This window comes from Vipera berus (genome assembly GCF_964194415.1).
Source record: "Vipera berus genome assembly, chromosome: 3".
NCBI lineage: Eukaryota > Metazoa > Chordata > Lepidosauria > Squamata > Viperidae > Vipera > Vipera berus.
The window spans coordinates 52,431,270-52,459,054 of record NC_138204.1 but is presented as its reverse complement, the minus strand read 5'-3'; the positions used below and the strand labels follow the sequence as shown (position 1 = coordinate 52,459,054).

The 27,785-nt window shown below is 39.7% G+C and overlaps 1 protein-coding gene across 1 annotated transcript; it reads right to left on the bottom strand.

Annotated features, from left to right (window-relative positions):
- Positions 1-116: 116 nt before the first annotated feature.
- On the bottom strand, positions 117-27,611 carry TULP1 (TUB like protein 1). Its single transcript, XM_081322436.1, has 10 exons — positions 27,527-27,611; positions 22,377-22,490; positions 21,334-21,468; positions 19,017-19,105; positions 17,911-18,081; positions 16,136-16,248; positions 11,231-11,339; positions 9,977-10,075; positions 7,986-8,157; positions 117-319 (listed from the first exon to the last, which is right to left on the bottom strand). The coding sequence occupies exons 1-10, from the start codon at positions 27,594-27,596 to the stop codon at positions 186-188; spliced, it is 1,206 nt and encodes a 401-aa protein (XP_081178562.1). The 5' UTR covers positions 27,597-27,611; the 3' UTR covers positions 117-185.
- Positions 27,612-27,785: the final 174 nt, after the last annotated feature.

Here is a 27,785-nt window from a genome sequence, read left to right as displayed (position 1 = left end):
TTTCTCCCAATAGTATTTGGTGGTGTTTAACAATAACAACTTAGCTCTCATTCCCCTTCATATCATCCCTGCTGGCTTTCATTGTTAGGCCTATTTGTGCTTGCACTGTCAGACCAAACAGAGGGAATTTGACCTGGCAGGTCCAGACCTGGTACAAACCTTGGCATGATGGCATTGTAGGTATGCTATTCACAGGCTAGTTTCCCATCAAAGCTTGAGAGGGCAATGGCAAAAGCCTGCACAGTGCAAAGTGGGTAATTGTAGTCCATGGTAAAAACATCATCGGCCACTCGGCCAAATTGCAAGACAATGTATTCAGCTGCAGGAAAGAAAGATAACATCATCAGGTGAGCAGATAAAAAGTTTACCATGGAAACTTTTGGTCTTGTGCAGGACAATTTTTCCAGGACAAAATTGAACCAGGATGGATGGAGGTGGATTACTATTAATAAAGGCGACCGAGGAGATATTTTCTCCTATGCTTTTTTTTGTCTGTTTTAGCATTGTTCCTTCTAAAAGGAAAGGCACAACTTGGGTATGGTCAAAAAAGTCAAGATGGTGGCTGCAACTGAATCTCTACCTGATTTTTTTTTTTTATTGAAAAGTTTTAAAATACAGTTTTCCTTTAAGAATCCCCCCTTCCCCCTCCCTCCTCCCCCCTCCCTACCTCCCCCCCTCCCCCCCGACTTCCCAGAGCTAAATACAAGGTATATGTATAAAAAGCAATCATAAACAATCATATACTAACAATTATAAACTCTAAAATCCATCACTCTCTAGCTTATATAGGATAAAACAAATAATAATAATATTAAATATGTATAAAAAGAAACTAAGATAAGAAAAGAAAAAAAACGAAAGAAGACTTATTCAAATGCTACATAAAACTTCTTAACCCTATACTTGTTCTGGATAAAATCAATCCATTTTCTCCATTCCATAATATAGCGTTCTTGCGAATGATCTTTCAAATAGGCCGAAATCTTCGCCATCTCTGCCAGGTCGGACTACCTGATTTTTTAATATGTGTCATAGAGCTGTGATCACACATCATAATTGGCATCCAAACTTTTCTTGAACACACCCTACAGATACCTCTGCCTGGGAGAATCCTGGCCACAGACTCTTATGCCACCTAAGTACATTCTGCAATTATACTATATCCAGCACAAAGAGATTGGCAGCAAACAGACATGAGGTAAATACTGTCATTAGATAATTTGCACAGCAATCGGTTGCACTGAAAGACGGGAAAAGAATTTGGGGAAATAAAGCTGAATCTGTGATCTATTGCCAAGAGAGGAGGAGGATACAACAGAAAGAGCAATTCACAGAGCAATAAAAAGAGCTGAATGAAACTCCCATTCTCCCACAACACACATATCTCATCAATATCTCGCTCAGCCTCTGGACTATGAGACTCAATTTAAAAGTAGGATAATTATTATAACATATCTGCTACAATTGTCAAGGCACTGTAATCTGAATCCTATTGCTGTGTATTGTCCCTCAAAACAGTATTTGGCTTATAGTGCAGAATGTAATGCTCCTGAATGGAAATCTTCTAGCATGACAAATACACAAGCATTGCACAGCTATTTCATCTTCTCCATAATACTGTAGAGAAGATGAATAATAGAGTAAGAATAAGAAAGATTATCTTGACAGAGGTACGCAGGAGCTGCTGTCTACGCAAAAGGAACTGAAGTAATTTTTTAAGTCCAGAATGTCCAGATAATGTTTGGAAGCAGCTCAGACAGACCCCATCCCTGATTCACTGAATTTTAGGAAGGAGGAGGAGGAGGAGATACAGCACAATCAGAATTGCAAGATTGATTTCAGTTTCACTATAGAGACCAGATCATAAGATCAATTCCACATGATGGCTAAAACTACTTTTATTAAAACTGGCTATACTAAGAGAAACTTGCAAGAGGGATATAGAAAATGTGCTTTCTCTGCTGCAATGTTTGCCATATGGCACCCTAATTCTCATGAATTCTGAACGTCCTTTATCTTGTCAACCTTCTCTAAAGCTTTAAAGCAGGGGTCTCCAAACTTGACAGCTTTAAGACTTGTGGACTTCAACTCCCAGAATTCCTCAGCCAGCAGGGCTGGCTGAGGAATTCTAGGAGTTGAAGTCCACAAGTCTTAAAGCTGCCAAGTTTGAAGATCCTTGCTTTAAAGACTTGACTTTTCCGGCAAGGAATAGGCAGGGATGGCCTCAGGTGCACTTAATTTGATTGCTATTATAACGGTTTTAAATTATTTTGGATTGTTGCTGTTTCAGATCTTACATTAGCCTGCCAATATCCCACTTGTGAAATAAATAGCCATATAAATTGTTTTTTTAAAGAAAGAAAGAAATGTCTGGCTTAGGCAGGGCAGCTGTGCAATCAAAGACTCATTCCAAAGCTCTCTGGGTCTCATTTTCCAGTAAAGGTAAAGGTCTTCCTGTTCAGTTGTGTCTGATTCTAGGGTGCACTGTTCATAGGTCCCCAATATATGCTCATCTAGGGTGCAGTGCTCATCTTGGCCAAGGGAGCCAGCATTGTCCGAAGATATTTTTTGCGGTCATGTGGCAAGTATGGCTATATGCCAAAGGCACATGGAACACTATTACCTTCCTACTGAAGTGGTACCTATTTATCTACTCACATTTGCATGCTTTCAAACTGCTAGGTGGGGCAAGGAACGAGAGCTTATCCCATTGCGCAGTGTTAAGGTCTCAAACCTGGGATGTCAGCTTTCCAGCTGACAAGCTCAGCGTCTTTAACCACTGAGCCTGAAGATCACATGCAGCAAAGCAAAAATATTCAGATGCTAAAGGAATGAGTGTGTAATGAGACAGAGGAGAACCCAGAAGGTTTAGAAATTGACTGGTCACCGGCTGGGTAATAAATGGCTGATGTCTCTTCAACAGAGTTACTAAGTGAGTCCTTTCCCCCCCCCCAGCTAAATGGACCAAGAATAAAAACAGGTTTGTGCCCCCTCCAAAAGATGTGCTCTTTCACCAGACCTGTGCGGCCTTCTAAAGGCCTCTCTCATTCCCTGTTTTGATTGTGACTCCCTTTGTTTGCAATGAGGGCAGCAAGAAATCTGTAAAAATAACTGGGGCCCTGAGCAGGTTCTTTCTATCCTGTAATCCTACACCCCCCCCCCTCAGATAGTAACATCTCCTGATTGGGCTGGACAGGTGACAAGCAGACAAGTCACACAGGCTGAAAATTGCTTGGCTGCTGCTGTTTACTGTTCGGATGTAGATTGCAGAGTGTGCCTATGTCCCCACTATATACGCAAGGTGGGAGGAAATGTGTTGCGATAATATTTGGTCCTCCTTATGTATCAGAATCAAAATAATTGCTTGGATTGAGCACCAAAATAATAAGAAAGCATAATAAACATAAAAACTAGAATCTCATTGACTACACAAAACACACATTTAAATTCCTAGATCCCATTTATATGAACTCAACATAATAAATTCATATCAGGATTAATCAATAGAAAAGACTTGTGGTCAATATCATCCACGTGCTTTCACCAGGGAGAGCACAGTGAAGATCAACTACCGTCATATAATCAGAATCTGAATTAATAGCTTCTTAAAAGTAAATAGGCTATACAGGATTCTTTATCTGGATCAAATCCATGGCAGATAACGTATAGGGATTATGACCTCTTCCATATATCCCACCCAATCTTGATTGGCCTTTGGTGTCTTCAACTTACACTAAAAGAAAAATTTCCATTGGGAACTATTTTTGCCAATGAATATCAGTCATGGAAAGCCTGACTGAAACTGGACAATAATGGAGATTGTAGTTATATAATTCACTCAGAATTACCCGGTGGTAAGATGGGCAGCCAATAAATTTTAAAAATATATAAATAAATATAGTGTGTGTGTGTGTGTGTGTGTGTGTGTGTGTAGGCTATATAGGATCATTTTTATACCTTGCCAGACACTCTACACTTATTTGCTTAATTTTAAAACCACACACATAGTTGCTAATTTATCTATATTTGTTTACCTAATTTCTTTTACAGTAATGTACTCTATTTACTAAGTAATACCTATTAACTTTCATTACAGTTTCACTTATCCTGATAGGCGTGAAACTAAATGAGATTCTCTTCACTGTTTTATATGTTCATGAAATGGAGGTTAAAAGTCAAAAGCTTCTGCAGGACCAGAGGCTTTATTCCCATTTTTTCATCCTGAGATTAGAGATAACATACTTGTTATCTCTGAGAGCTGTCCATAGTTCAACAGAGAAATCTGTGAATGGTCCAATGTGGCCAGCAACAGAACAGGTACGACTTGAATTTGAAACTCTGGATACAAATCCCTCTTGAGTATAGCGACCATATTTTCTTGAGGGGGGGGGAAATAAAGGACAAACCTGGAAAAGGGAAAAATCTGAAAGAAGTTCATAAAGATTTTTTTTAAAAATTAATTGTTCATGTAAATGACTTTGACTTACAAAGAAAAATTCAAGAGCAACACAAAAAAGTTAAATAAATATAAAGGGCAGCTTTCTGAAATAAAGGACTGTCCTTTATAATAAAGGATATGTGGTCACTCTTCTTTTGACTGACAAAGAATGTATCAGTAACATTCTATGGCACTTTGCCATCCTCAAAATATTTCTTACCACCAGGAAATTTAGAGAACTTTTCTTGAATTAGAGATTACAAATCAAGTCCAGTAAATTCTAAAATTATGCTAAGGTTCCGGATGTACTTTGTCCAGTTTTGGAAGTTTTTGACTTTTCAGGAAACATCTGGCATGTTCTTTAATGTTTACTAGAGTTGTAGGAGTTTATGATCAAATGTTGAAGGGTACTGTATGGAAGCAAGTGAGCAAAAGAAAATCAAGCTTGCTTTTTGGATGGCTCAAACCATTCAAACCATTACTCCAGCCTGCCTCTTATAATGCTCCCTCTAGTGGACTCTTACTATATTCTATATACAGTACTATCCAGGTCCAGGACAATTGAATTTTTTGTTCAAACCTGATTGCAAAATTCATCTCGTGTCCCTGGAATCATGATACATTATAGATTTCACAGAAGCCATTCTGAATTATCATTTGGAAATTGAGCAATATGAAAAATGCTTACTCCAAAACAGGTATGTCTAACAAATGTCTTTGATGTTGCTCTACTAACCACTCTAAACACCATAGCCAGATTCAAGAGAACAGCCCTATATTTCTTGAGACATACTCAGAGTGAAATTACTCTAGGGCAGTGGTTCTCAACCTACGGTCCGTGGACTCCTGGGGGGCCGCAATGTCATCATAGGGGGGGTCCTCAAAGACTTAAAGAAATGTTATTATTTAAATCTTGGGGGTCCGTGGCCATGGTTCATGGCCGCAAAAGGTATTTAAAGGGGATGTATGGTGAAGAAAATATTGAGAACCACTATCCTAAGCAGTTAGAGGACTAATTTCCAAGATCTGCTTTGCTTTTGGTTTCAGCGATTCATTTATGTACTCTTCAACAATTGCCAAAAGTATTTCACATGGCCACCTCAATATATAAATCTGAAAAACCTTATATGATTGTGGAGATGTTCATAATCTCTGATACAGACAAATTGCTAAAGGTAAACAGATTAGGGACTGACCAGCCCTTGGATGGAAGATCCCTTTGAATTCCTTTAAATGTTGACTAGACTTTCGTGATGGAAATAAATAATTTGGAACAAAATGGAAAAGAAATGCACTATATACAGTCTTTGTTTTTCAATTAGAACAACTACTTCCTATATAGATGCAGTTTCAAATGACTCATATGTCTCAGATTGCATTCATGTATCAGTTTAGTATGATTCTGAGCATGCCATCATAAATCAAGATTCTACTTTATAAGTCAAGACAAACATTTAAAGCTAACTTTATAGATTCAGCAAAGAGCTGTGGATTAGTTTACATATCCTATTGAGCCCAATGTTTTGATTTGAGTTCATTTTGTGGACCCAGCCAATTATGGTTTCCTCAACAAATCATAGTTAAACAAATCATGGCTTTGAGCCCAATCTTGTCTGTCAGAATACAAAAACAAAACAAAACAACCACTGGTCCAGCCATTCTTCAGGGAGTACTGCCCCAAATTTTGATTAGATTCTTGTTCTCAGTAACGGACCAAATCCAGTCCAAGGGTATGTGTGAACAACCTGGTTTCTCTTACATAGGATTCCTGAGATTAACTGGAGTGGGATTTTCATTGGAACCATGTTGGAGGAGCTAGAGATAAATGTACCCTCCTCCTAGGTCAATTTTAATTTCAATACTGTTTCCAAGGCATCAGTTTCAGTATTTGAAATTGTATATGTTAATTAACCATGAGAACCAGTTTGGTGTAGTGGTTAAGGCACCAGGTTAGAAGTTGAGAGACTGTGAGTTGTAGTCCTACCTTAGTGACAAAGCCAACTGGGTGATCTTGGACCAGTCACTTTGCCTCTATCTTAAGAAGGAGACAATGGCAAACAACTTCTGAAAAACCTAGTTCAGACACTCACTAGCAATCAATGTTGACTTGAAGACAAGTACATACAAAATTAACCATACCTCTCTTACACCACATCTAATTTGGTTCTGTCTACAACAGGAAAGGGGGACACATTCATATGGAGAAATCCCTCCTCCACTCTCAGATTTAGACTTGGTGAGGCCCTAAACTTGGAGAACTTTTGTTATAAAGTTATACCAGAAAGTCTCAGTAAAATTGTATACTGAAACAGGACATATATCATTTAAAGCAGGGGTGTCAAACTCAATTTCATTGAGGGCCGCATCAGCATTGTGGTTGCCCTCAGGGGGCCGGGTGGGTATGGCCAGGGTGGGCATGGCCTACTGGGTGGGCGTGGCTAGAGTGCATATGGCCTACTGGGTGGGCGTGGCCAGCTCTACATCGTTCGCATCAAGGGTGCCTATGGGGGCCTGGGCAGGAGTGGGACAGATCTGAGGGTCTCCGGCAGAAGTAGGGTCTCTGGGCCAGGGCCAAGGCAGTGGGGGCCGTTCCCTCACTGTTTCTAGGAAGGCTTCGCGGGCCATATGAAACCACTTCGTGGGCCGGATCCGGACCCTGGGCCTTGTGTTTGACATGTCTGATTTAAAGAGACAAATACAAATTCGTTTCAAATGAATGTGCAGTATATACGGATTAGATGTTTATCGTTTGTCTTGATCTCTCACACAGATTATAACAGTACTGTATATTCTGGAAACAATACTTAAACATGAATTTTTGAAACAAAACAAAAGAAAACAAAAAACCACCCTGAAAGTTTGTGAGGCCCTGCAAATTTTGAAACCCGAAGCTATACCTTGTTTTGCTTATGCCTAAATCTGGCACTGCCCTACTCCCTAATTGTATCCCAACTTCTGGGATAAACGTTGATCTAATATGTCTCCCTTGACCAAGTAGGAAGCTAACCATCTCCACCAAATTAATGATGTGGGTCCTGCCAATGTCACGATTATATGGAGGGAAGACTGTCATAAGCAATTAATCAGCATTAAACTAATTTTTCCCATCCATACCGTTTGGATACCTGAGAAATGCTGTATTGATTAGATAATTTGCATCAAGGGAAGAAGAGAGAAAAAAGCAAATGAAATATCAAAATGGACTTTTTTGGGGAAAAAAAGGTAGATCTGATTGTGTGTTTCCAGCCCATGAATTTAATTTTCTGGGAAAATACTTTGAAACTTTGGGTGCCTTGTCAATCATAAAGCATCTATTGGGCAACACAATTCAGTGGCCCATTCCAGCAGGCAAGTCCAGGATTTCATTTTGGTTTTCTTGCCTACTTCCTTTCTGAATGGACAATGCAGCACTATGTCTACTCTGAACTCTGAATTTGCAGAAATGCTCTTACCTTAGCCATGGGTCTAACTAGCAGCAGCAATAGCTTTTCAGTCAGCACAAATATAGAAGTATTTTTTAAAAAATCCACAATCCCACAAGACTTACGGTCGTCACTGTGCACAATCTGGAAGTTCTTAACTGAGGCATGTGTAACTCTTCCATGGAAGTTCAGCACATAAGACTGAGTTTCATCATTCCATACTGGGGCTTTGTTATGCAGCTCAATTAAGCTGTCCATTATCTTATTCTGCCACCTCACGAGTAACCCATCGTTATCCTAGGAAATTGTGAAAAATAGCATTGCCACAAGTAATTCAAAAACATATCTTCTTAAATATTTATTTGGTTATATTTGCACAAAGAAATAACACCTGTAGATACAATAGATTCTCACAGTGTACATCGCAAAAAGTCCTCTAATATTTTTGAGCATAATTACAGTAACATCTTAGCCTTGCTCCTCTTAAAAGTTGTGCACTGAAATTTGATATTAATATACGAAAAAACCAAATATGCACATATTTGTTCCTCCAGGTTTCATGAGTGGAGTTCAAGGGAACTTGCAAAGGACAATGTTCACATATAAATTATATATCAAAGCTTGCAATCCTTACCTTAGCTTTTGACAACCTGGTGCATACTGACTAGGAATTTTTGAATTGGAGGCCACAGATCAAGGAAGATTACCTTTGACTCTTTCTTCAGATTTCAGAATCAATGTTTTTGCTGCAAATGTTTCGAAGAAAGAGTTGTATCCATAGTGATGCCTCATGTACTCCATTCTTCCTCAGAGGACCTGAGTTGTGAGGTTTGTTCTTTGGAAGAAGATGGCCCACCAAGGATTTGAAGGTATATCTTCATGTCAAACTGGATGACATAACAAATGCTTATACAGCATTTGATTCAGTCTTGTTTTGTCAGTGGAAACACTTTATCATTTATATTTATATTATATTGCTGGTTGAGATCCTTAGTTGCAGAACTTCACACAGGTTCGCCTGGTGCACCAGTTGCGCCCCTTTTTGGACTGAGATGCCCTATGCACGGTCACCCACGCCCTTGTCACTTCTCGCCTGGATTACTGCAATGCTCTCTACATGGGGCTGCCCTTGAAGTGCACCCGGAGGCTTCAGCTGGTGCAGAATGCAGCCGCACGGGTGCTTATGGGAGTTTCTCGATACTCCCATGTTACACCACTCCTGCACGAGCTGCATTGGCTTCCAATTGCCCTCTGGGTGCGATTCAAGGTGCTGGTAATTACCTTTAAAGCCCTACATGGCTTAGGCCCGGGGTACTTGTGAGACCACCTGCTGCCATTGTCAACCTCCCATCGCCCGGTTCGCTCCCACAGAGTCGGCCTCCTCAGGGTTCCGTTGGCTAAGCAATGCTGGCTGGCGACCCCCAGGGGGAGAGCCTTCTCTGTGGGTGCGCCGACCCTCTGGAATGAGTTGCCTCCAGAGCTGCGGATGGCCCCTGACCTTCGGTCCTTCCGCCGTGACCTGAAGACATGGATGTTCCAACAATCGGGCCTGGACTGACTATAGTTTTAAATTTGGTTTTATTGGGTGAATTGTTATGTATTTATTACATTTATGGTTTAATTCTTTTTAAATTTTGTATTTTATGTTTTTTTTAACTTTTTATTGTTGTGAGCCGCCCTGAGTCCTTAGGGAGAAGGGCGGCATATAAATTTAATAAATTCAATTCAATTCAATTCAATTCAACTTCTTTTTGCAACTTAGTGCTCTCTATATGTATTAATATACAGCCTTTAACACTTTCCAACCATGATGGGAATTGCAATTCCACACAGAACTGGAGGATGCCAAGTTCAGGAAGATTGTTTTAGAAATAAAGCATTGGAAACACCCCTACATTTCCTATTCTAAAAGAAGGTTTTGCATTTTATATTTTTGCTGACACAAAATTTCATGGCAAAAATGCCTCTGTGACTAAATGTCTCTCAGCACATTTCAATATTTTATTTTCTTAACCATGATAAGCAGAACATCAAAGAAATGGCAACATGATATCTACAAACATTGGGATTATTTAGCAGTAATGAAATCTTGTATGAAGGTTTATGCGTAACTTACATTTCGGGGACGGATTGGCACTCTTTCATTATCAGAATTCATTCCAGGAATGACCACTGTCATTTTTCGAGGTCCTTTGAAACCTAATACATTTGTCTCCTGAAATAGAAATACCAAAACGTTCATAACTGAGTTACCATCATACATCTTCACAACGCGATCAACTTCAGCTGATCCTTAACAGTTTAAAGCCATTTTTCTGCTAGCCCGAAGTCTTATATTGCACATGTCTCAGTAGTCCTAAAACCCAAGATTTAGTGTCCCAACACATACAGTATGTGAAAGAAAAGAAAAAGGAAGGAATTTAAGGAAGGGAATGTGTCACACCTGCTCCTGCCAATCTCCTTCCTTATCTCATCTCCTTCTCCTCCCCATCCCTTGGTGCTGCTTTTCCCCCACTCCCTGCCACTGGGAGGTTGCTGCTTTCACCACTAGGGAATGCTGTGAAAATCCTGCCCCATTGGTGCCTCAGAAAAGAGGCTTGTGGAATGGTGTGAAGCTCAGTCTCTACAGAGGCGCAGGTGGTGTTATAGGCAGTGCTTTTTTTGTAAAAGAAAAAGGTGCCGGAACTCACACATGTCATACAACCCGCCTTGCCTACCCTACAAGGTTCCATCCAAAAAAGGTGCCGGAACTCCGTTCTGAGCGTTCTATGAGGAAAAAAGCCCTGGTTATAGGACAAGATGTCTTTCTGTGGGTCACCTCCTCTGACCAGAGGACTTAGGACTCTCCTTTGATTTTTGCCTGCCTCAAAACCCTGGAGAATTGTTGATAAAAACTCTCAACTCTCAACCAACACGTATGTCTTGAACTGTTAGGTTGATAGAATCCATTACATTATAATAAAGTGGCTATATGGCATACTTAAGTGGACTAAGATCTAGAAGGGTGGTTCAGGAAATATGCAGATATTAAAATTTAACTGACATAATACAATCCCTGTCAACCTAGATTAAATTACATTGTTTCTTTGCAGATGACAATTCCTTTAGGGAAAAAAATGTCTACAAATTAAATTATTCCCAACCACAACATATAGAACAGACATTCCTTCTTTTCTTCATATTATAGTATACTTTGATTGACATTTGGATCAAGCTATATAGCTGTCAGGGGTGATTTTGTAGTGAATGGAAAATTCTTAAAATTCCTTGGTACTGATAAGCAACCTGCCATCTTGGTATGGATTAGTCTAGTTGGCTGCCTATTAAATAGACGTTTAATGGGGAAATAGTTCACAGAATGGTTCCTTACATAAATAACAGCTGCAAGCTCCTGGCGTACATTGGACCAGTCAGCATTTGCTCTGTCTGGATTTACACCATTGTCAAACACCGAGAATCGAGTGCCCATTAAATTGGATCTAAAAGAAAAGACAGAAATCAGATCCCTGGAACAAAAAAGGGCAGAAATTGCACAGCACTACTCTTCAGTCTGAACAAATATAATTTCTTTGGAATGTCATTTTATATTATACGCTGAAGTAGCTGCAACAAACGTATTAGGTTTTCAGTGTGGGATAGAAGAAGGAAATGGAAAGGTCACTCAATCAGGGCATCTCTGGGCCTATGAAATTGCAACATGCATGCCTCTCCTTTGCCCTGGCTAAAACCTGCCCAACCACTGTTTCATATCTGCCCCCAGGGACAATTTCTGTTACAATCTGATAGCAAGATGTGTCTGGTTTGTTAGTTTATGCACTAGCTTGATTATCATTTTGGATCTAAGAAATCCTGAGTTCTGAACTGAGACAGCTGTAACTCAATGATAAGACCAAGCTCTGCATGACAAAAGTCTGAGCTTTACACTTTGGTAAGCTTGGCAATGGCCACAGTCGAACAACCAAGATACGTTGCCTCTGTGGCCAAGCCCTACTCTTCTTCAATAGCAAGACTAGTGAATAATGTCTGGTGCTGTCAATATAAATTTGGGATAAGTGGAAGAAAATAATGGGTGAGTTTCCTGGCTCTCTTTCTCCTCCCACTAAATGTCACCTGCTAGTGGAAAAACAGCCGCTAATTCTGCCCTTAATGTGAGGTGGGGTGGGGCAAGTATATAAGTGCTTTTAACAGCAGGCTTAGCCACCTGTCAAGCTGTCTGACTAACTATATTGTGCAATCAGATCACTCTCCAGAAGCCTTGTGTTTTGTCACTCCTGCAGCCCAAGCCATGATGGCCATGGAGAGCAGCGCCCAGCAACCAGAGGAGAGGGGGTGTGAGCCAATAGCTAAATGTGACTTTAAGCTGTCTCAGTTGTGGGGCAATGAAAGAGCAACGAAACTGAAGAAGCAGGAAGACAAATTGTCCAATCTGAGTTAGAACTGTACGGAAACTGAATTTAATTCACAGCATTATTAATGAAGAAATGATGAGGTATTTCTGTGCTAAAAAAATAAATGGGTCTCTAAGGAAGCATCTACCAAATCAGATTTTCAGTTCTGCTGAGAGTAAATTATATTAAATATATATAATGTCACAAAGTATAGTTAAAAACTATTAATATTGAGCCTGCAATATTCATTATAAATTGACATCACTTTTTGTAACATTTGACAGCTTCCACAGCCTGAGGCTATGCACGGGAATACTTAACTCTGGAATCCAAACACATCTGTAGGGCACTAGACCGGAAGTGGCTGGACTAGTGCTTCCCAAATACAGTTTCCTGGGAACTGTAAGGGGTTTTCTTTTTTCTTTTTCTTTTTCTGAAGCTGTGAAAAACTGTTAGAAATCTATATTTCCTCTCCAAATGACAATTCCATAAAGATAAGATTTATTAAACTTCTTAGGTTGCTTATTAAATCTTTAATGGATTGAGTAGAATATATGGTAAAGTTTGGGATCCTTTCATGCAATTAACTTAGGATGGTGTGAAAGGGCAATACGATTACTATGACTGCAATTCTAATGTCTGTGATGAAGAAGAAATGTTGTTTGAGAGGTTTTCTACCCTAAACAAGTGATTCACTGGGTGGCATTCATTTCTTTGTCCCAGGAAAAAAAAACTGTGATATGATCTGCTTTGTAGTAGAAAGTTGTTTCTCCTTGGCTCAAGACACTTTCATTTACATTCTTAATCTGCTTGATTATCCGTGTTCAGAACTGCTGCATCAGTAAATAAAAGCTTTAATTGGTACATCCCACCACTGTGCTGCACAGAAGGGGTTTTCAATGGAATAAGCAGCATATATCTGTCCATTGAAACCCTCAGAAACATGGGTACAAGATGGTTGGTATTCTAAAACGTCCCTGAATTGACTTGCCAATGAGATACTGTTTTGTGAATGTTCCTTCTTTTGCAGATAGTACCGTAAGAAAGATGGGTGTGATGCTTGGTTCTCACAACTATAGCTTAAGAATGCATACATTAAATGGTGCATACTTTGCAGAATACTAAGTAAAGGGGGAAAAATTACACAGAACAGTTAAAGTATTGCAGATTGTACATATTTTTCATAATTGTATTTCTTTTCCAAGTGTTCTCAAATATCCAGGATTTTTATCTGTGTGGCAAAGTGAAGTCACCCCCTGGAGTGAGCAAAATTCCTTCCTTCCTTCCTTCCTTCCTTCCTTCCTTCCTTCCTTCCTTCCTTCCTTCCTTCCTTCCTTCCTTCCTTCCTTTCTTTCTTTCTTTCTTTCTTTCTTTCTTTCTTTCTTTCTTCTGAAGTTTTGGTGCAACCTGCAAAGGAGGGTAAAACAGCCCCAGCCCCTCCTTAATTGGGGAATTGTTCTATAAAAGAGAAAATGCATGTGGTGCGTGGGTATGTTGAGAAAAGAGTCAAGAGGACAGCAGAAACGTGAGAAACTCCAACCTGAAGGCGAACACCTCAGTGTAGTGTGAGAGACAGTGATAGAAAACTTCAGTTTTGGAGCTGCAAAACCATTGAAAGGCAGAGCTGAGAGACAGGGAAGGAAAAGAGTCTGACTAGAATCTGCAAACCCAAGAGAGCCTGGCAACCAAACCAAGCTCACTGCCTGCAGCAGCCCAGGTGGAGGACAAGAAACGCCGGATGGAAACTACCGTAATCAAGGAGAGAAGAAGCAACCTAGAACTGAGGAGAAATTTCCTGACAGTTAGAACAATTAATCAGTGGGACAGCCTGCCTCCAGAAGCGGTGAATGCTCCAACACTGGAAGTCTTTAAGAAGAGACTGGACAGCCATTTGTCTGAAATGATATAGGGTTTCCTGCCTGAGCAGGGGGTTGGACTAGATGACCTCCAAGGTCCCTTCCAACATTATTATTATTATTATTATTATTATTATTATTATTATTATTATTATTATTATTATTATTATTATTATTATTTATTATTATTATTATTATTATTATTATTATTATTATTATTATTATTATTATTATTATTATTATTATTATTAATCATCACACAGTCAGCCAGATGTTCAGACTGGATTTGGCATTTTTGTCTACCTTTCGAGTCCTTACCAAGGAGCTGGGATAGGCAGATGTGGATGTTTGATGGTATTATAGATATCGTCGCAGGATGGAAGCAGTTCCTAGTAAGGCCGCCTTTTGCAATTCACCAATGGCGAATTTGTCAATGCCGTTGATGGTGTTCAAGTGGTGCTCCAGTTGTTTTGGGATTGCAACCAAGGCGCCTATTACTATTGGTACTACCCTTGCTTGCCTTTGCCACAATCTTTCTATTTCTATTTGTAGGTCTATTTTGTTATCTTCTCCAGTTCTTTCTTGTCTATTCTGCTGTCTCCAGGCACTGCCACATCCACTACCCAGACTTTTTTCGTCTTTCTTATCGACAATTGTTAGGTCCGGGGTGTTATGTTGCAGGTGCTTGTCTGTTTGAATTCTGAAGTCCCAGAGCACTTTAACTTTATCATTTTCTATGACTTTCTCTATTTTATGATCCCACCAGTTCTTTCTTGCAGATCTTCCAATGCACCATTGTTGCTACTTTGTCATGCCGCTGCTTGTAGTCAGTCTGTGCGATCTTCTCGCAGCAGCTTACCTGGTGGTCCACTGCTTCTTCAGCTTCTTTGCATAGGCGGCACTTACTGTTTGTTGCTGTCTTCTCAATTTTGACTTTGCAGGCATTTGTCCTTAAGGCTTGGTCTTGTGCAGCTAGAATTAGCCCCTCGGTCTCTTTCTTCAACTTTCCTGCTCTTAGCCATTGCCAGGTCTAGTTATTTTCTGCTTTCCCAGCTGTTTTTTTTAATGTACTGGCCATGTGGTGCTTTGTCTTCCCATGCCTCTATTCATTTGGTCTTTCTTGTAGGTCAGTTTGGTCTTTCTAATAGTCAGTAAGCCTTCCTGATATACTAATTTCAGTGCATCTTCATCATTGTCCTTCAGATATTCTTCCAAAGCCATTTTTTCTTCTTCAATGTACTTGCAGCATTCCACGCCCACCTATTTGCCTTGGGAGATAGAGTCTGTCAATGTCACTGCATGGATGAAGGGCATGATTCATTCATTGTCATTATTTTTCTGGTCTTCCTATCCATTGCTTTTAGTTCTGCTTGAGTCCAGTCCACTATTCCAGCTGTGTATCTAATGACTGGAATTGCCCAGGTGTTGATTGCCTTCACGGTATTTCCTCCATTGAGTTTGGACTTTAAGATCTCCTTCACTCTCTTGATGTATTCACCTTGAATCTTTTTCTTGACTTCAGTGTGCTTGATGTTGTCAGCTTGAAGGATATCCAAGTAGATGGACTAGATGACCTCCAAGGTCATTATTATTATTATTATTATTATTATTATTATTATTATTATTATTATTATTATTATTATATTATTATTATTATTATTATTATTATTATTATTATTATTATTATTATTATTATTATTATTGAAATTTAAAGATTAAATAAGAATACAAATAGAATAGTTGTAAACTTATGGTAAGAGGAAGATAATAGAATAAGAAAGTTTAAGATAACAGAATAAAGACAGGAACTTAAGATAGTAAACATTTAATTGTACTTTTGTACAATTAAACAGTTTTGTGTGGGGAAAAACAAACACGGTATACTGTCTTTGTATCTGTTCTGTATCATATTAAAAAACAACAACACCCTAATCTGCCAAACTGTACAGTATTTACAGGGAAATAGATTGGAATTCTCCCTGGCATAATACCTTAGATTTCTCAAAATCACTTTGATGAAGCAACCCTAACCTTAGCTTTCCAATGAAGTTTTCCCCATCTCGGCTCAAGTCAGTCGGATCAGTGGAAATCAGATAATTAGATGTCTTGCTCTTTTTTCGTTTTCGACCAGCCAGCAAGAAGATCTAGATGAAAAAAAAGAGATCCAAAAAGCACAGCATTGATATGTGAAATTAACATAATGTAATTTATGCAACGTTTTTCAATGGTGCAGTATTAACTGCCTTCGGTGGGCTTGCCCAGGCAAAATGGGAGCAAGTTTTGACAATGCTCCAGTTTGACTGTATAAATCAGGCTTGCCCAGGCAAAGCTGGAGCCCCTGGCGAAACTCACTCTGGGCTTTGCTCTCTGCTTTACCTTTATAAACCAGCTTGCTAGATGCTGCCAAAAGTCACTCCTGGCTTTGATTTTGCCCCAAAAGTTGTTCAACTCAATCCACAGTTTGAGAAACCTGCATTAGTATATTCAATATTACAACATTCCTAGAACTCTGCTTTTATAACTTAGATTCTAGATATCTCTTACAGGGGTGTGTAGATTATAATTCCCTTTGAATCTCCTATCTGCGTTTCAACAGAAGCTCTCAATTTTCTCTTCCAAGAAGCCTTCAGTTGACATGCAAAACAACTGTTTTTTTTTCTTTTTCTTTTGTTAAGACTATAGCAGGAAAAAGAATTAATCTTCTTGTCCCCTTTCCTATGATTTACCTACATTGATTGCATTTTCATAACAAACTGTTTCTTGTTTGGCCCATTGAAATAGGCTGACATTAGATCTCTCTCAGAGAAGATATATTTAGCATCCCATTTATCCATTCCTATATGTCTAAAGGACAGTCTTCTTTCTTATGAGCCTTGCTGTAAGGTCTGAACAGAATCAGAGGCTTCCTATCTATCTCACTACCTAAGACCTAGAGAGAGAAGATTGGCATTTTGCTGTGTTCTCTTCTTGCAACTTGGCTGAGGTTCTCTTCTTGCAAAGACAGAGGAAAGACCTTGACATCTTCACCCGCTTTAAAGTAAAGACATTCTGTGCCATTGGGATCTTAATATCACAGGGTTTTGCTGCTCATCTGGATTATTTTTCTTGCATGAGCTTTAATGGGGCCTATTCTTACTGTACACTGCTTTTGGTGTCTGGCAGACAGAAGATGTGAATATTACATTAAATATAACAACAACGACAACAACAACAATAATAAAGTTGGAAGGGACCATGGAGGTCATCTAGTCCAACCCCCTGCTCAGGCAGGAAACCCTATACCATTTCAGACAAATGGTTGTTCAGTCTCTTCTTAAAAACGTCCAGTGTTGGAGCATTCACCACTTCTGGAGGCAGGTTGTTCCACTGATTAATTGTTCTGTCTACTCTCCTTGATTAGTTTCCATCTGTTGCTTCTTGTCCTGCCTTCAGGTGCTTTGGAGAATTGCTTGACTCCCTCTTCTTTGTGGCAGCCCCTGAGATATTGGAACACTGCTATCATGTCCCCCCTCATCCTTTTCTTCATTAAACTAGACATACCCAATTCCAGCAGCTGTTCCTTATATGTTTTAGCCTCCAGTCCCTTAATCATCTTTGTTGCTCTTCTCTGTACTCTTTCTAGAGTCTTTTTACATTGTGGTGACCAAAACTGGATGCAGTATTCCAAGTGTGGCCTTACCAAGGCATTATAAAGTGGTATTAATACTTCATGTGATCTTGACTCTATCCCTCTGTTAATGCAGCCTAGATAAACATACGGGGCTTACCTACACACTAAGCCAAGGATGCTTCCTTTAATCACGCACCTTTTTGTCATTATCAAGATGAAGGTAATAGGTAGGGTATAGACCACGATCCATTCCTCTTTTGTCCCGAGTGAGACGACACTTGATGGTCATTCCATGAGGAGCTGGCTGCAGCACAAATTCCTCCAGCTTGTCCTCTTCAATGACTGGAGACGGTGGTCTTTCTTCTTTCTGTAGTCCAACAATAAATGAAAGAAGATTTGGTTTCTTTACCCCTCTCCTCAGAATCTCTTATCCTAAGCATTCCAGCGTTGCTTGTTTTGAAGATTGCAATGATGATACTTCCCAACCATCTGTGTATTAGTCTATGATCGTTCTTCCTGACCTAGGAAGGCCCCATAACATCCCTAAGCTGGTTTCTGAAAAGAGCTTTCTGCTCTGTCTCTTATGTGCAGAGTCCTGAAAGCAGATGATGACAAAATGCTGGGTTGCCTAAGTGTGGGAGAGAGTGGAATGAAGACAGAGGCTGGGATTCATCTCTTATTTAATTATTCATTTATTTCAAAAATTTATCTGCCATTGTAATAAAGCATAAGGGCTGATTCCGACATGTAAGAAGCAACTTTCATGTGTCCAGGTAGTCCTCATTTACCGATGGCAGCTGGAACTGGCACTTCTGTTGCTAAGTGAGGCAATTGTAAAATGAAATCTCGTGGACTATTCTGGACTTACAATTTTCCACTGTGGTCATTAAACGAACAACCACAGGTTGTTAAGCAAGACATTGCATGACTGCAACTTGTAAACTTCCTGCAAGCTTCAGTGCTGACTTTGCTTGTCAGAAACTGGCAGTGAAGGTCTCAAATGGCAATCACATGACTGCCAGATGCTGTGGCTGTTGTAAATTCATGCAGCATTTGAATCGCATTCATGTGACCATGAGGATATCAGCCCCACTGTAACTTCAAACAGTCGCTGAAGGAGGCAGTCAATAAGTGAGGACTACCTGTAATTGATTCATAAATAATGAGTAAAATCAAACAGAAATGTTAGAGATATAAACTAGGGAAGCTGAGACTGTGAATGTAAAGGGCAGGAACCCTAATTTTCAGGTTTAATATGCCAAAGAGTTGGGCTTCGTCCTATAAGAATCTCTCACTAGTTACCTTTTTGGATTTCTTGGTTTTCCCTTTCCGGTTGGCGTTCTTGTGGACTATCTCTTCCTCGCTTTCGTTTTCCATGGCTTTGGGGGGAACTGTAGTAAAAAAGAATTTAGCAACAACATGATGGTTATACAGATGACAGCAACATCTAGAACAGTGATGGTGAACCTTTTAGAGACCGAGTGCCCAAACTGCAACCCAAAACCCACTTATGTATCGTCAGGTGCCAGGTGGGTGTGACCCATTGGGTGGGTGTGGCCCATTGGGTGGGCATGGCCCATTGGGTGGGCATAGGTGCGGTGGTAATGGCAGACTGGGTGGGACTAAAAAGTTCAATCAATCAATTCCAACTTTGCGAGATGTTTTTTTTTCCCCACAAGAAGTTGAAATTGATTGATTGAACCTTTTTTTTTGCACACGGCGACGGAGGCCTAAAGTGAAAAGGTTTTATAAAACCCAGCTGAAGGCCTAGGACTGGGCTGACGGTGTGTGTGCCCACAGAGAGGGCTCTGCGTGCCGCCTGTGGCACCCGTGCCATAGGTTCGCCACCACGGATCTAGATTATCCTTTGTCAGCAATGTGAGAATTTACTTTTCCCACTCTGCCACTGATGGAAAAGCAAATGTTTTTGTCATTGATCTGGGGATGCAGCCTTTTCTTTATCTAATAGCCTTTCAGCCTGTTTTTTTAAAGTGATAAGCATCTTTGCCAAGTGAGTTCCAATATGCTTCAAATAAAAAATAGATAGTATGTAACAAGCAGGAAACAAACAAATATAAATACCAGATAAAACCTTAGTTTGAAACTTGTTACAGTATAATTAACTAAATGGGGTGTGGAATAAATATGTTTTGAGTGTCATTTTAAAGCAAGGTATACAATTCCCATCGGCTCAGGGATCATAGCTTATAGGCATGATAGAGAGAAGGACAGAACATATATAGGGCTCGATAGGGCTCTCAACTTGGGCGTCCTCCTGGATTCACGGCTCAGTTTTGAAAACCATATAGGAGCCGTGACCAGGGGGGGCTTTGCCCAGGTTCACCTGGTACACCAGTTGCGGCCCTACCTGGACCGAGATGCCCTGCGCACAGTCACTCATGCGCTCGTGACCTCCCGATTGGACTACTGCAACGCTCTCTACATGGGGCTGCCCTTGAGGACCACTCAGAGGCTTCAGCTGGTGCAGAATGCAGCCGTGCGGGTTGTGATGGGGGTTTTCCGATACTCCCATGTAACACCTCTACTCCGCGAGCTGCATTGGCTTCCGGTTGCCCTCCGGGTGAGATTCAAGGTGCTGGTGATGACCTATAAAGCCCTAAATGGCTTAGGTTCGGGATATCTGAGGGAACACCTGCTGCTGGCATCAAGCTCCCTTCATCCTGTGCGCTCCCACAGGGAGGGTCTTCTCAGGGTACCGCCGGTAAAAGATTGCCGGCGGACAATACCCAGCGGGAGGGCCTTCTCTGTGGGTGCGCCGGCCATTTGGAACCAGTTGCCTGTAGAGCTTAGGACTGCCCCTGACCTTCGCTCATTCCGCCGGGACCTGAAGACCTGGCTCTTCGAGCTTTCTGGCCTGGACTGAGAGTATTAACTGGGGTTTTAACTGTATCTTAATTGTAATTGGGTTTTTAGTTCAAGGTTAGTGAAATCATTTTAATTGTTTTTACTTTTTGTAATTTGTTGTATTGTTTTTAAAAAACCTTGTGAACCGCCCTGAGTCCTACGGGAGAAGGGCGGTATATAAGTCTAATTTAAATTAAATTAAATTAAAATTAAATATCTTAGTGGCAATTCCAGAACTTCAAAAATGAAAGGGTATTTGCAAATTTTAAGAATTTAATTCCTCCCCCGCTTTTAAAAAAACAAAACAAAAAAAAAAACAAAACTCTGGACCCTTCAAAATGTAAAAAGCTGCTCAGTTTTGTGCCCTCATCTATTTTGCAGGCTTGGGAGGTATCCCAAAAGATATAATTAGACTGTACTTTTTGGTACCATGTCCCAAAGATTGCAAAAGGGAAAGCCCATATGTATTCTATGGAAAGACATTTCACAATTGTTGGTTCACTTCAAAAAAAAAAAGTTCCGTTTCTGCTACTAGTTTGCAGCTGTCAGTGATGGACCAGATAACAAGGTTTGCATATTGATTTTAGTTTCAGCAAGTGGCAAGAAGTCCCTGACCATCTAGTGGGGATTTTTCAGAATCGCAGAAATAGGAGCGTGATGGTTCACAGCTCTCACTTATAAGCACATCAGTACTAAGCATTCTGAGTGTGAGTTCACGTGAGTAAGTGGATGTATCTTCTTATGCTGCACCTACCCTTCTTTTTAGTTTTCTTCTCCTTGAGGCCTTCTCCTCCAGTCTGAAACATTGACGCCGCACTCTTCTTTTTCTCTGATTTGGTTGACTTGGCATTGGATCGGGAATCATTTTCTGTGTCGCTATTCTTTGGCTCTACATTTATTAAGTGAGACGTATTTATCCAGGGAGAAATTAGTCAGATTAGATTCTTTTTAATAATACATAATCTCCAAACAAATATATTAACAAGTATATATACTTGGCAGTGCTTTTTTTGTAAAAGAAAAAGGTGCCGGAACTCACACATGTCATACAACCCGCCTTGCCTACCCTACAAGGTTCCATCCAAAAAAGGTGCCGGAACTCTGTTCTGAGCGTTCTATGAGGAAAAAAAGCCCTGATACTTGGTATATATACAGTAGATCAACAATGACAACATGAGGAATTTTAAGAACTGCTTGTACTTGCTTCCAGAGCAGGGGGTCTTCAAACGTGGCCCTTTTATGTCTTGTGGACTTCAACTCCCAAGAATGGAAGCCCACAAGTCATAAAAGGGCCAAGTTTGAAGACCCCTGTTCTAGAGTAATTTTGAACCATTCATGCACTTATATTGAGCAAAGGTAGGAAACAAATGTGCTTCATGATTTCTAAGGGATTGGGGGCAATCTGTTTGCCACTAAAGGCACCATGCAATGATACACCAGACACTGCATTTTATTGGTCTGGCTGAAGCCACTGGACTCATACCTACCCTATTAGGAGATACAGACAAGTATGGCATCATATCCTCTTCCCCTGTCCTTCCATAAACAGTATACACATACAGGCACCAACCCTTTCCTCTATTCACACATGTACTTAAAATGCAGCCACATCTAATGCCTTCCCCAGATTTTCTCCCACATACACATACACACGTATACATAAATGCAACTGTGATGCCTTCTCTGCCTTATTTTCAATAAATAGTATCCAGAATGGCCCATATTATTAGACAGGTGCATTGTTGGACAATGGGCCTGTAAGGTCAGTGGAGCAAATATGGATGTAAAGCCTTTCACCTTTGCTTTTGACACGTTTGCTTTTGTTATCCTCATTCACATGGAAAACAGAGGTTGAGTCTTTTTTCGGTGTCTTGATAGTTCCTGCCTTGACATCAGCTTCAGCCTTGTTTCCTGTCCAAGGTGAAAGAATGAGGATAGGAATTAGATGAACTGAGACCTGGCTTTATATATCATGTTATATACCAGAGGTCTTCAAAGTTGGCTCTTTTATGACTTGTGGACTTCAACTTCCAGAATTTCTCAGCCAGCTCTGAAGACCCCTGCTGTATACCAAAATATGATTTGTTTGTACTGAGTTTAGTATCTATCAAAAATGCATAACAAATATTAAGAAATTTACAGGTAGGATACTTGGCCATTGTACATTCATGATAATTCTTTTAGTCTCATATCAACCAAAACTTTCAGATTTAAGTGCTACAGAATCTTGAAAATAACTGATTGAGAGAATACAGTATTCAAAAAAAAAAAAAGAAAGTGAGATAGAATGAGAAAAAAAGAGAATGTGCACAAGAAAGAAAGATGTCCTCCTACAGCTGTTACATTCACTCTTGCTACTTTTTCCTTTGTACAGTTGAACAACAGCCAATTGTCAAGCAGAAAAACAGGCTGTCAATACTGCTAACATCGGATGTTCTTGCTTTGACAACAGATGGAAATGCAGCCATTTTCTCCGTTATTTAGAATTAGTTGCTGCTGGGAGGGGGAATAGGGATGAGAGTCCAGCTAGTCATAACAATAATAACTTAGTTGTGGGAACCCAAGGACATTGGGCCCAGAGTTGATAGTGTTTTGGCCGTTTGGAGAGCTGGGGAGAAAGCCTGCACTTTAAGCTAATTGGGGAATGTGATTTATGACTGTTTATTGGAGGAGGGAATTGTACTTTGTTACTTTGTATCCAGGGGAGGGGAATTTAGTTTCTGGTTTCAACTATGAATGCCGATACTTTGTTTCTTGAACAAAAGATACATTAAGGTAAACAATGCCTCAAAGTTCTTTTGAAGGGTTTCATCTATCGGAACCATGACACAGGCTTCACAAACTTTTCAACGACTCATATAGGCACCTTATAAGTAAACCATCTCCCTTATTTAAGATTTCCCAAATACACAGCACATTTGCAGTCTTATAATTTCTCAATAGTCTCATAGCATTCAGGTACTTTATTTTCTTTTTCTCAATTATAAAGAATTTCTGACTTCAAATCCACTCTTCAGGGATACCGCAACCATCCCAATATATCTCTAAAATGTTCCATCCAGCATCCCTTCTTTTTAGTTTCATCTCAAATCACTTGTCACTTTTATTTTTAATGTCATGTACTCTGTTGGAGAATTCTTCTTTAGCCCTCTTCACCTATTTCTGGGGCAAACTTTTTCCCCTCAAAATGACACTGCACTTTGTTATTTTTCTATTTGATTACCGGTACGTACTTTGCAAGGCTTCTCTCTACATTCATATTATATAATATTGTTTCTTTTTCTCTTTCTCATTTTAAACTATCATTCTGATGTAGGCATTTTCTTCATCCACAGGTCTTTTCACTTTACAATTCCACCAGGTATCATTTTTCATATTACCCATCATGTAACTCCACACACTTCTATGGCACAGTCTAGTATAATTATTTTCATTCTGTGCCAAGCTGCTTTTACAACCTCTTATATTCACTTTTATCCACAACTTCTTATATCCACTTTCCACTGATCCTGTTGGGATCCTGTGCTGCATTGGCTAATTTCTTAAAAATCATCATTCATGTTTTTTCTTCTGGTTGTTTAACTCTTATTCTAGCTTATCTTGCTTCTTTTTTTCCTTTCCTGTTTATTTCACAAATTGCTCTCCTGACACTACCAAGAAATTGTCTGTCTCACATCCAGGTTTCTCATCGCTCTTAAATCCTTAATTATCTTTGTCTTTCATCATAAGCAATCAAATAAATCACATTTTAATATTTATATTGTTTCCTCTTCCACAGGTAAACATATTTCATTCTTGGGTCTTTGAATTATCCAGTCACTGTATCCATACTCAACTCATTCATGTCACCTACCAGAAAATATCTTCCCGTTTCCCCCTCCCCCCACCCAATAATATTTATTAAGAATGTGGAATAATTGCTAAAAAACCCCTCTTTTGGTTCTTCATTATCATCATTCACTGGAAGGTAACATGCATGTATTTTCAGTCTATGGATTCTTATTTTCATGCAAACTCACAACAACCTAAGTATGACATACCTTTTAAGCCTTTCATTCATAATTAAACATACCTTCAGTTTCCTACGGGTGCTAGCTAATTTATTCCTTTCCACAAAAACAAACTATTTTCATTCCATCCTGTTATTCCTTACCTTTCTCTTAGTTTTACATATATTCCTCAAATTATCAGTGCAACTGAGCCTGAAATTATAGTCATAAGTCTTTATGGTTGTACATTGAGGGCAGATTTTTCAGCATTTCTTGTGGCGGGCTTTAAATTTAAGTGAATGGTGGAGTCATTAAGGGAATGCTATGGCCATTTTTTTGTCAGAAACTGGAAGTAAAGGTTAGAAAATGGCAAAAAAGAAAAAAAAAGTGGTCATGTCACCTCAAGTTACTGCAAATGACTGCAAAGGTGAGCTGGTTGCCAAGGGGTGCAGCCATTGTAACTTCAAAATCGGGTCATAAGTACTTGTTATAACTTTGGTTGCTCAGCAACCAGTCATAAGTTGAGAATAACCTGTACAGATACGTAACTGCTTTTGTTTGTTTGTTTGCATTTCTTAAGTCATACTCTTTATCATGTATTCCTCTTTCATTTCAAGTTGCAGTCTTCCATTTGTTCATCCTCCTCACTCAAATAACAAAGTAGTTTTTCAGAGAGAAAATGGTCTATCACCGGTAGTTTGCATGAAATATCTGAACAATATCACTATATAATCAAATATAATTACAGTCATTAGTATATATCAGGAAGAACATTAAACAATATTTAATGGAAGTCCTCTTCTATTATTCTATGACATAAGTGGTGCTGAGGACTGTGACTCATGCCCTTGTCATCTTTCAGAAGACTGCAATTTGCTTCATGTGAAATAACTCAGAAACTGCAGCTGGTAGAGAGTGTGTCTATCTGTCTGCTTGCTGAGCTGAGTTCATCCTGCCAGTCAGTAGCTTTCTGGACCAGTATAGATATGGCACTCATTTCATTCAATCAATCAGAATAGAGCTGGAAGGGACCTTGGAGGTATTCTAGTACAGCCCCCTGCTCAAGCAGGAGACCCTATATAATTTGAGGCAAGTAGCTATCCCAGGGGTCTTCAAACTCGGCCCTTTTATGACTCATGGACTTCAACTCCCAGAATTCCTCAGCCAGCATGCCTGGCTGAGAAATTCTGGGAGTTTATTATTATTATTTATTTATTAATTTAATTTATATACCGCCCTTCTCCCGGAGGACTCAGGGCGGTGAACAGGGCAATACATAAAAACTAGATACAAAAATTAAAAATTATTAAAACGTGATTAAACAATGCCCATAATAAATTAATACAGATTAAAAATTGAAGTCCATTTATAAAAATCCCACCCTGTCCCATCAGGCCAGGCCAGCTTGTTTAAAGAGATGGGTTTTAAGATCGCGCCGGAAGGAGCGGAGATCGGGCGCCATCCGGAGCTCGACCGGAAGATGGTTCCATAAATCCGGTGCACCCACAGAGTTGAAGTCCATGAGTCATAAAAGGGCCGAGTTTGAAGACCTCTGAGCTATCCAGTCTCTTCTTAAAAACCTCCAGTGATGAAGCATCCATAATTTTTGAAGGCAAGTTGTTCCAGTGGTTAATTGTTTTCACTGTTAGGAAGTTTCTCCTTAATTCCAGGTTGCTTCTCTCCTTCATTAGTTTCCATCCATTGTTTCTTTTCTTGCCTTCTGGTGCTTTGGAAAATAATTTGACCCCTCTTCTTTCTGACAGCCCCTCAAATACTGGAATACTGCTATCATGTCACCCCTAGTCCTTCTTGTCTCTAGACTAGCCAGTTCTTGCATTCCAGATCTTCATTCATCATTCATTCCAGACTTTCTTCTCCAAGTACAATCTGCTCATCTTGCACAGCCTAAAATGGAGAGAATGTATTAGGTGCCCACCCTGAAGGAAGTTGGAGGATTGGGACTTAGAGAACTCTGTTACTGTTTGAAAAGTAGTCGCCTTCTTTTGGAGCATGAATTCAAGAAACATGTTTCCTCCACAAGGGCATCCAAGCAGAAAGGTCTATGTAAGTTTAGGGATAGATTTTTATGAGCAGTATTAGCCATTGTATTTATTAATCTCCTTTAATTTCATTTTCACATGCTGTAATTTTATGTACCATAAACCAAATGGAGCCACGAGGGGTAGATTTCATAAGATACAAATATAGCAATAGCAGCAGCATTTAGGCTTATATACCACACCATAGCACTTTACAGCACTCTCTGGGCAATAATGTAATTATTTGCATGTTGCCCCCAACAATCTGGGCTCTCATTTTACCGACTTCGGAACGATGGAAGGCTGAGTCAATCTTGAGCCCCATCAGGATCGAACTCCAGGCTGCGGGCAGAGTTTGCCTGCAATACTGCATTCTAACTACTGCGCCACCAGGGCTCCTAATATGGCTAAATAAATAAACATTTAGGTGAAGTGAGAGAAGAAGCTACACTTTTAGCTACAGAGGAGGAAAGTGATTGCTTGCTTTACATCTTCTCAGTGTTTGCTGTTATGAATCTCTTCCCATGTTGTGTGGAACCATAGGCCTATTTGCGGCATTAGATTTGTGGAGGTCCTCCCACGTCCTAAAAATTTTTCACTCTTTTTGTCTAACTAAACTTGCAACAGTAGTAGCTTAAAAAGTGAGTTCCACAATAGTTAAAATATAATTTAACCAGTTTTAAAAACATGCCCATTGAAAAGTCCACACATCCAAAACACTAGAAAACAGAAACAAGCTTTTCATTCTGGCTATATCTATATCTGTACAATAGATAGCAGCTTATGGATATGATTTCCCAAAGGATTTTGGGGAATAGTTTTCATCTACACTTGAGAACTATAGAAGTCTCATGGAGATGAAGCCACAGCTAAGCCAACTTGTCTATGGCCCATAAATGACCCTGAAATTGAGACTCACCTTTACTTTTGATCCTCCTCCCCTTAGTTTTGTCCAATGAAGTACCCCTGAGAAGCTTTCTTTTGGGCATCTTTGTTGCCTTTTCACTTTCAGACTCCTCCTCTTCCTCCCACTCTTCTTCCTCCTCCTCATCTTCATTGTCAGAATCCTCTAAAGGTTTGAATAAGTAGAGGTCAATAAATAGAAAATAAAAAGGCAAAGGTTTCTAAGCAGTTAAGAGGGGAAAAAACAGAAGAAAAGTATTGGATACAGATACATT

What these genes read in the sequence shown, in the direction of transcription:
- TULP1 (XM_081322436.1), bottom strand. Translation starts at nt 27,596, where the DNA reads ATGCCCAAAAGAAAGCTTCTCAGGGGTACTTCATTGGACAAAACTAAG. An exon ending in ATCTTGATAATGACAAAAAG is followed by an intron (nt 16,249 to 17,910) that starts GTGCGTGATTAA and finishes TTTTTCATCTAG; the next exon opens with ATCTTCTTGCTGGCTGGTCG. An exon ending in AGCTTGCAGCTGTTATTTAT is followed by an intron (nt 10,076 to 11,230) that starts GTAAGGAACCAT and finishes TTTCTATTTCAG; the next exon opens with GAGACAAATGTATTAGGTTT.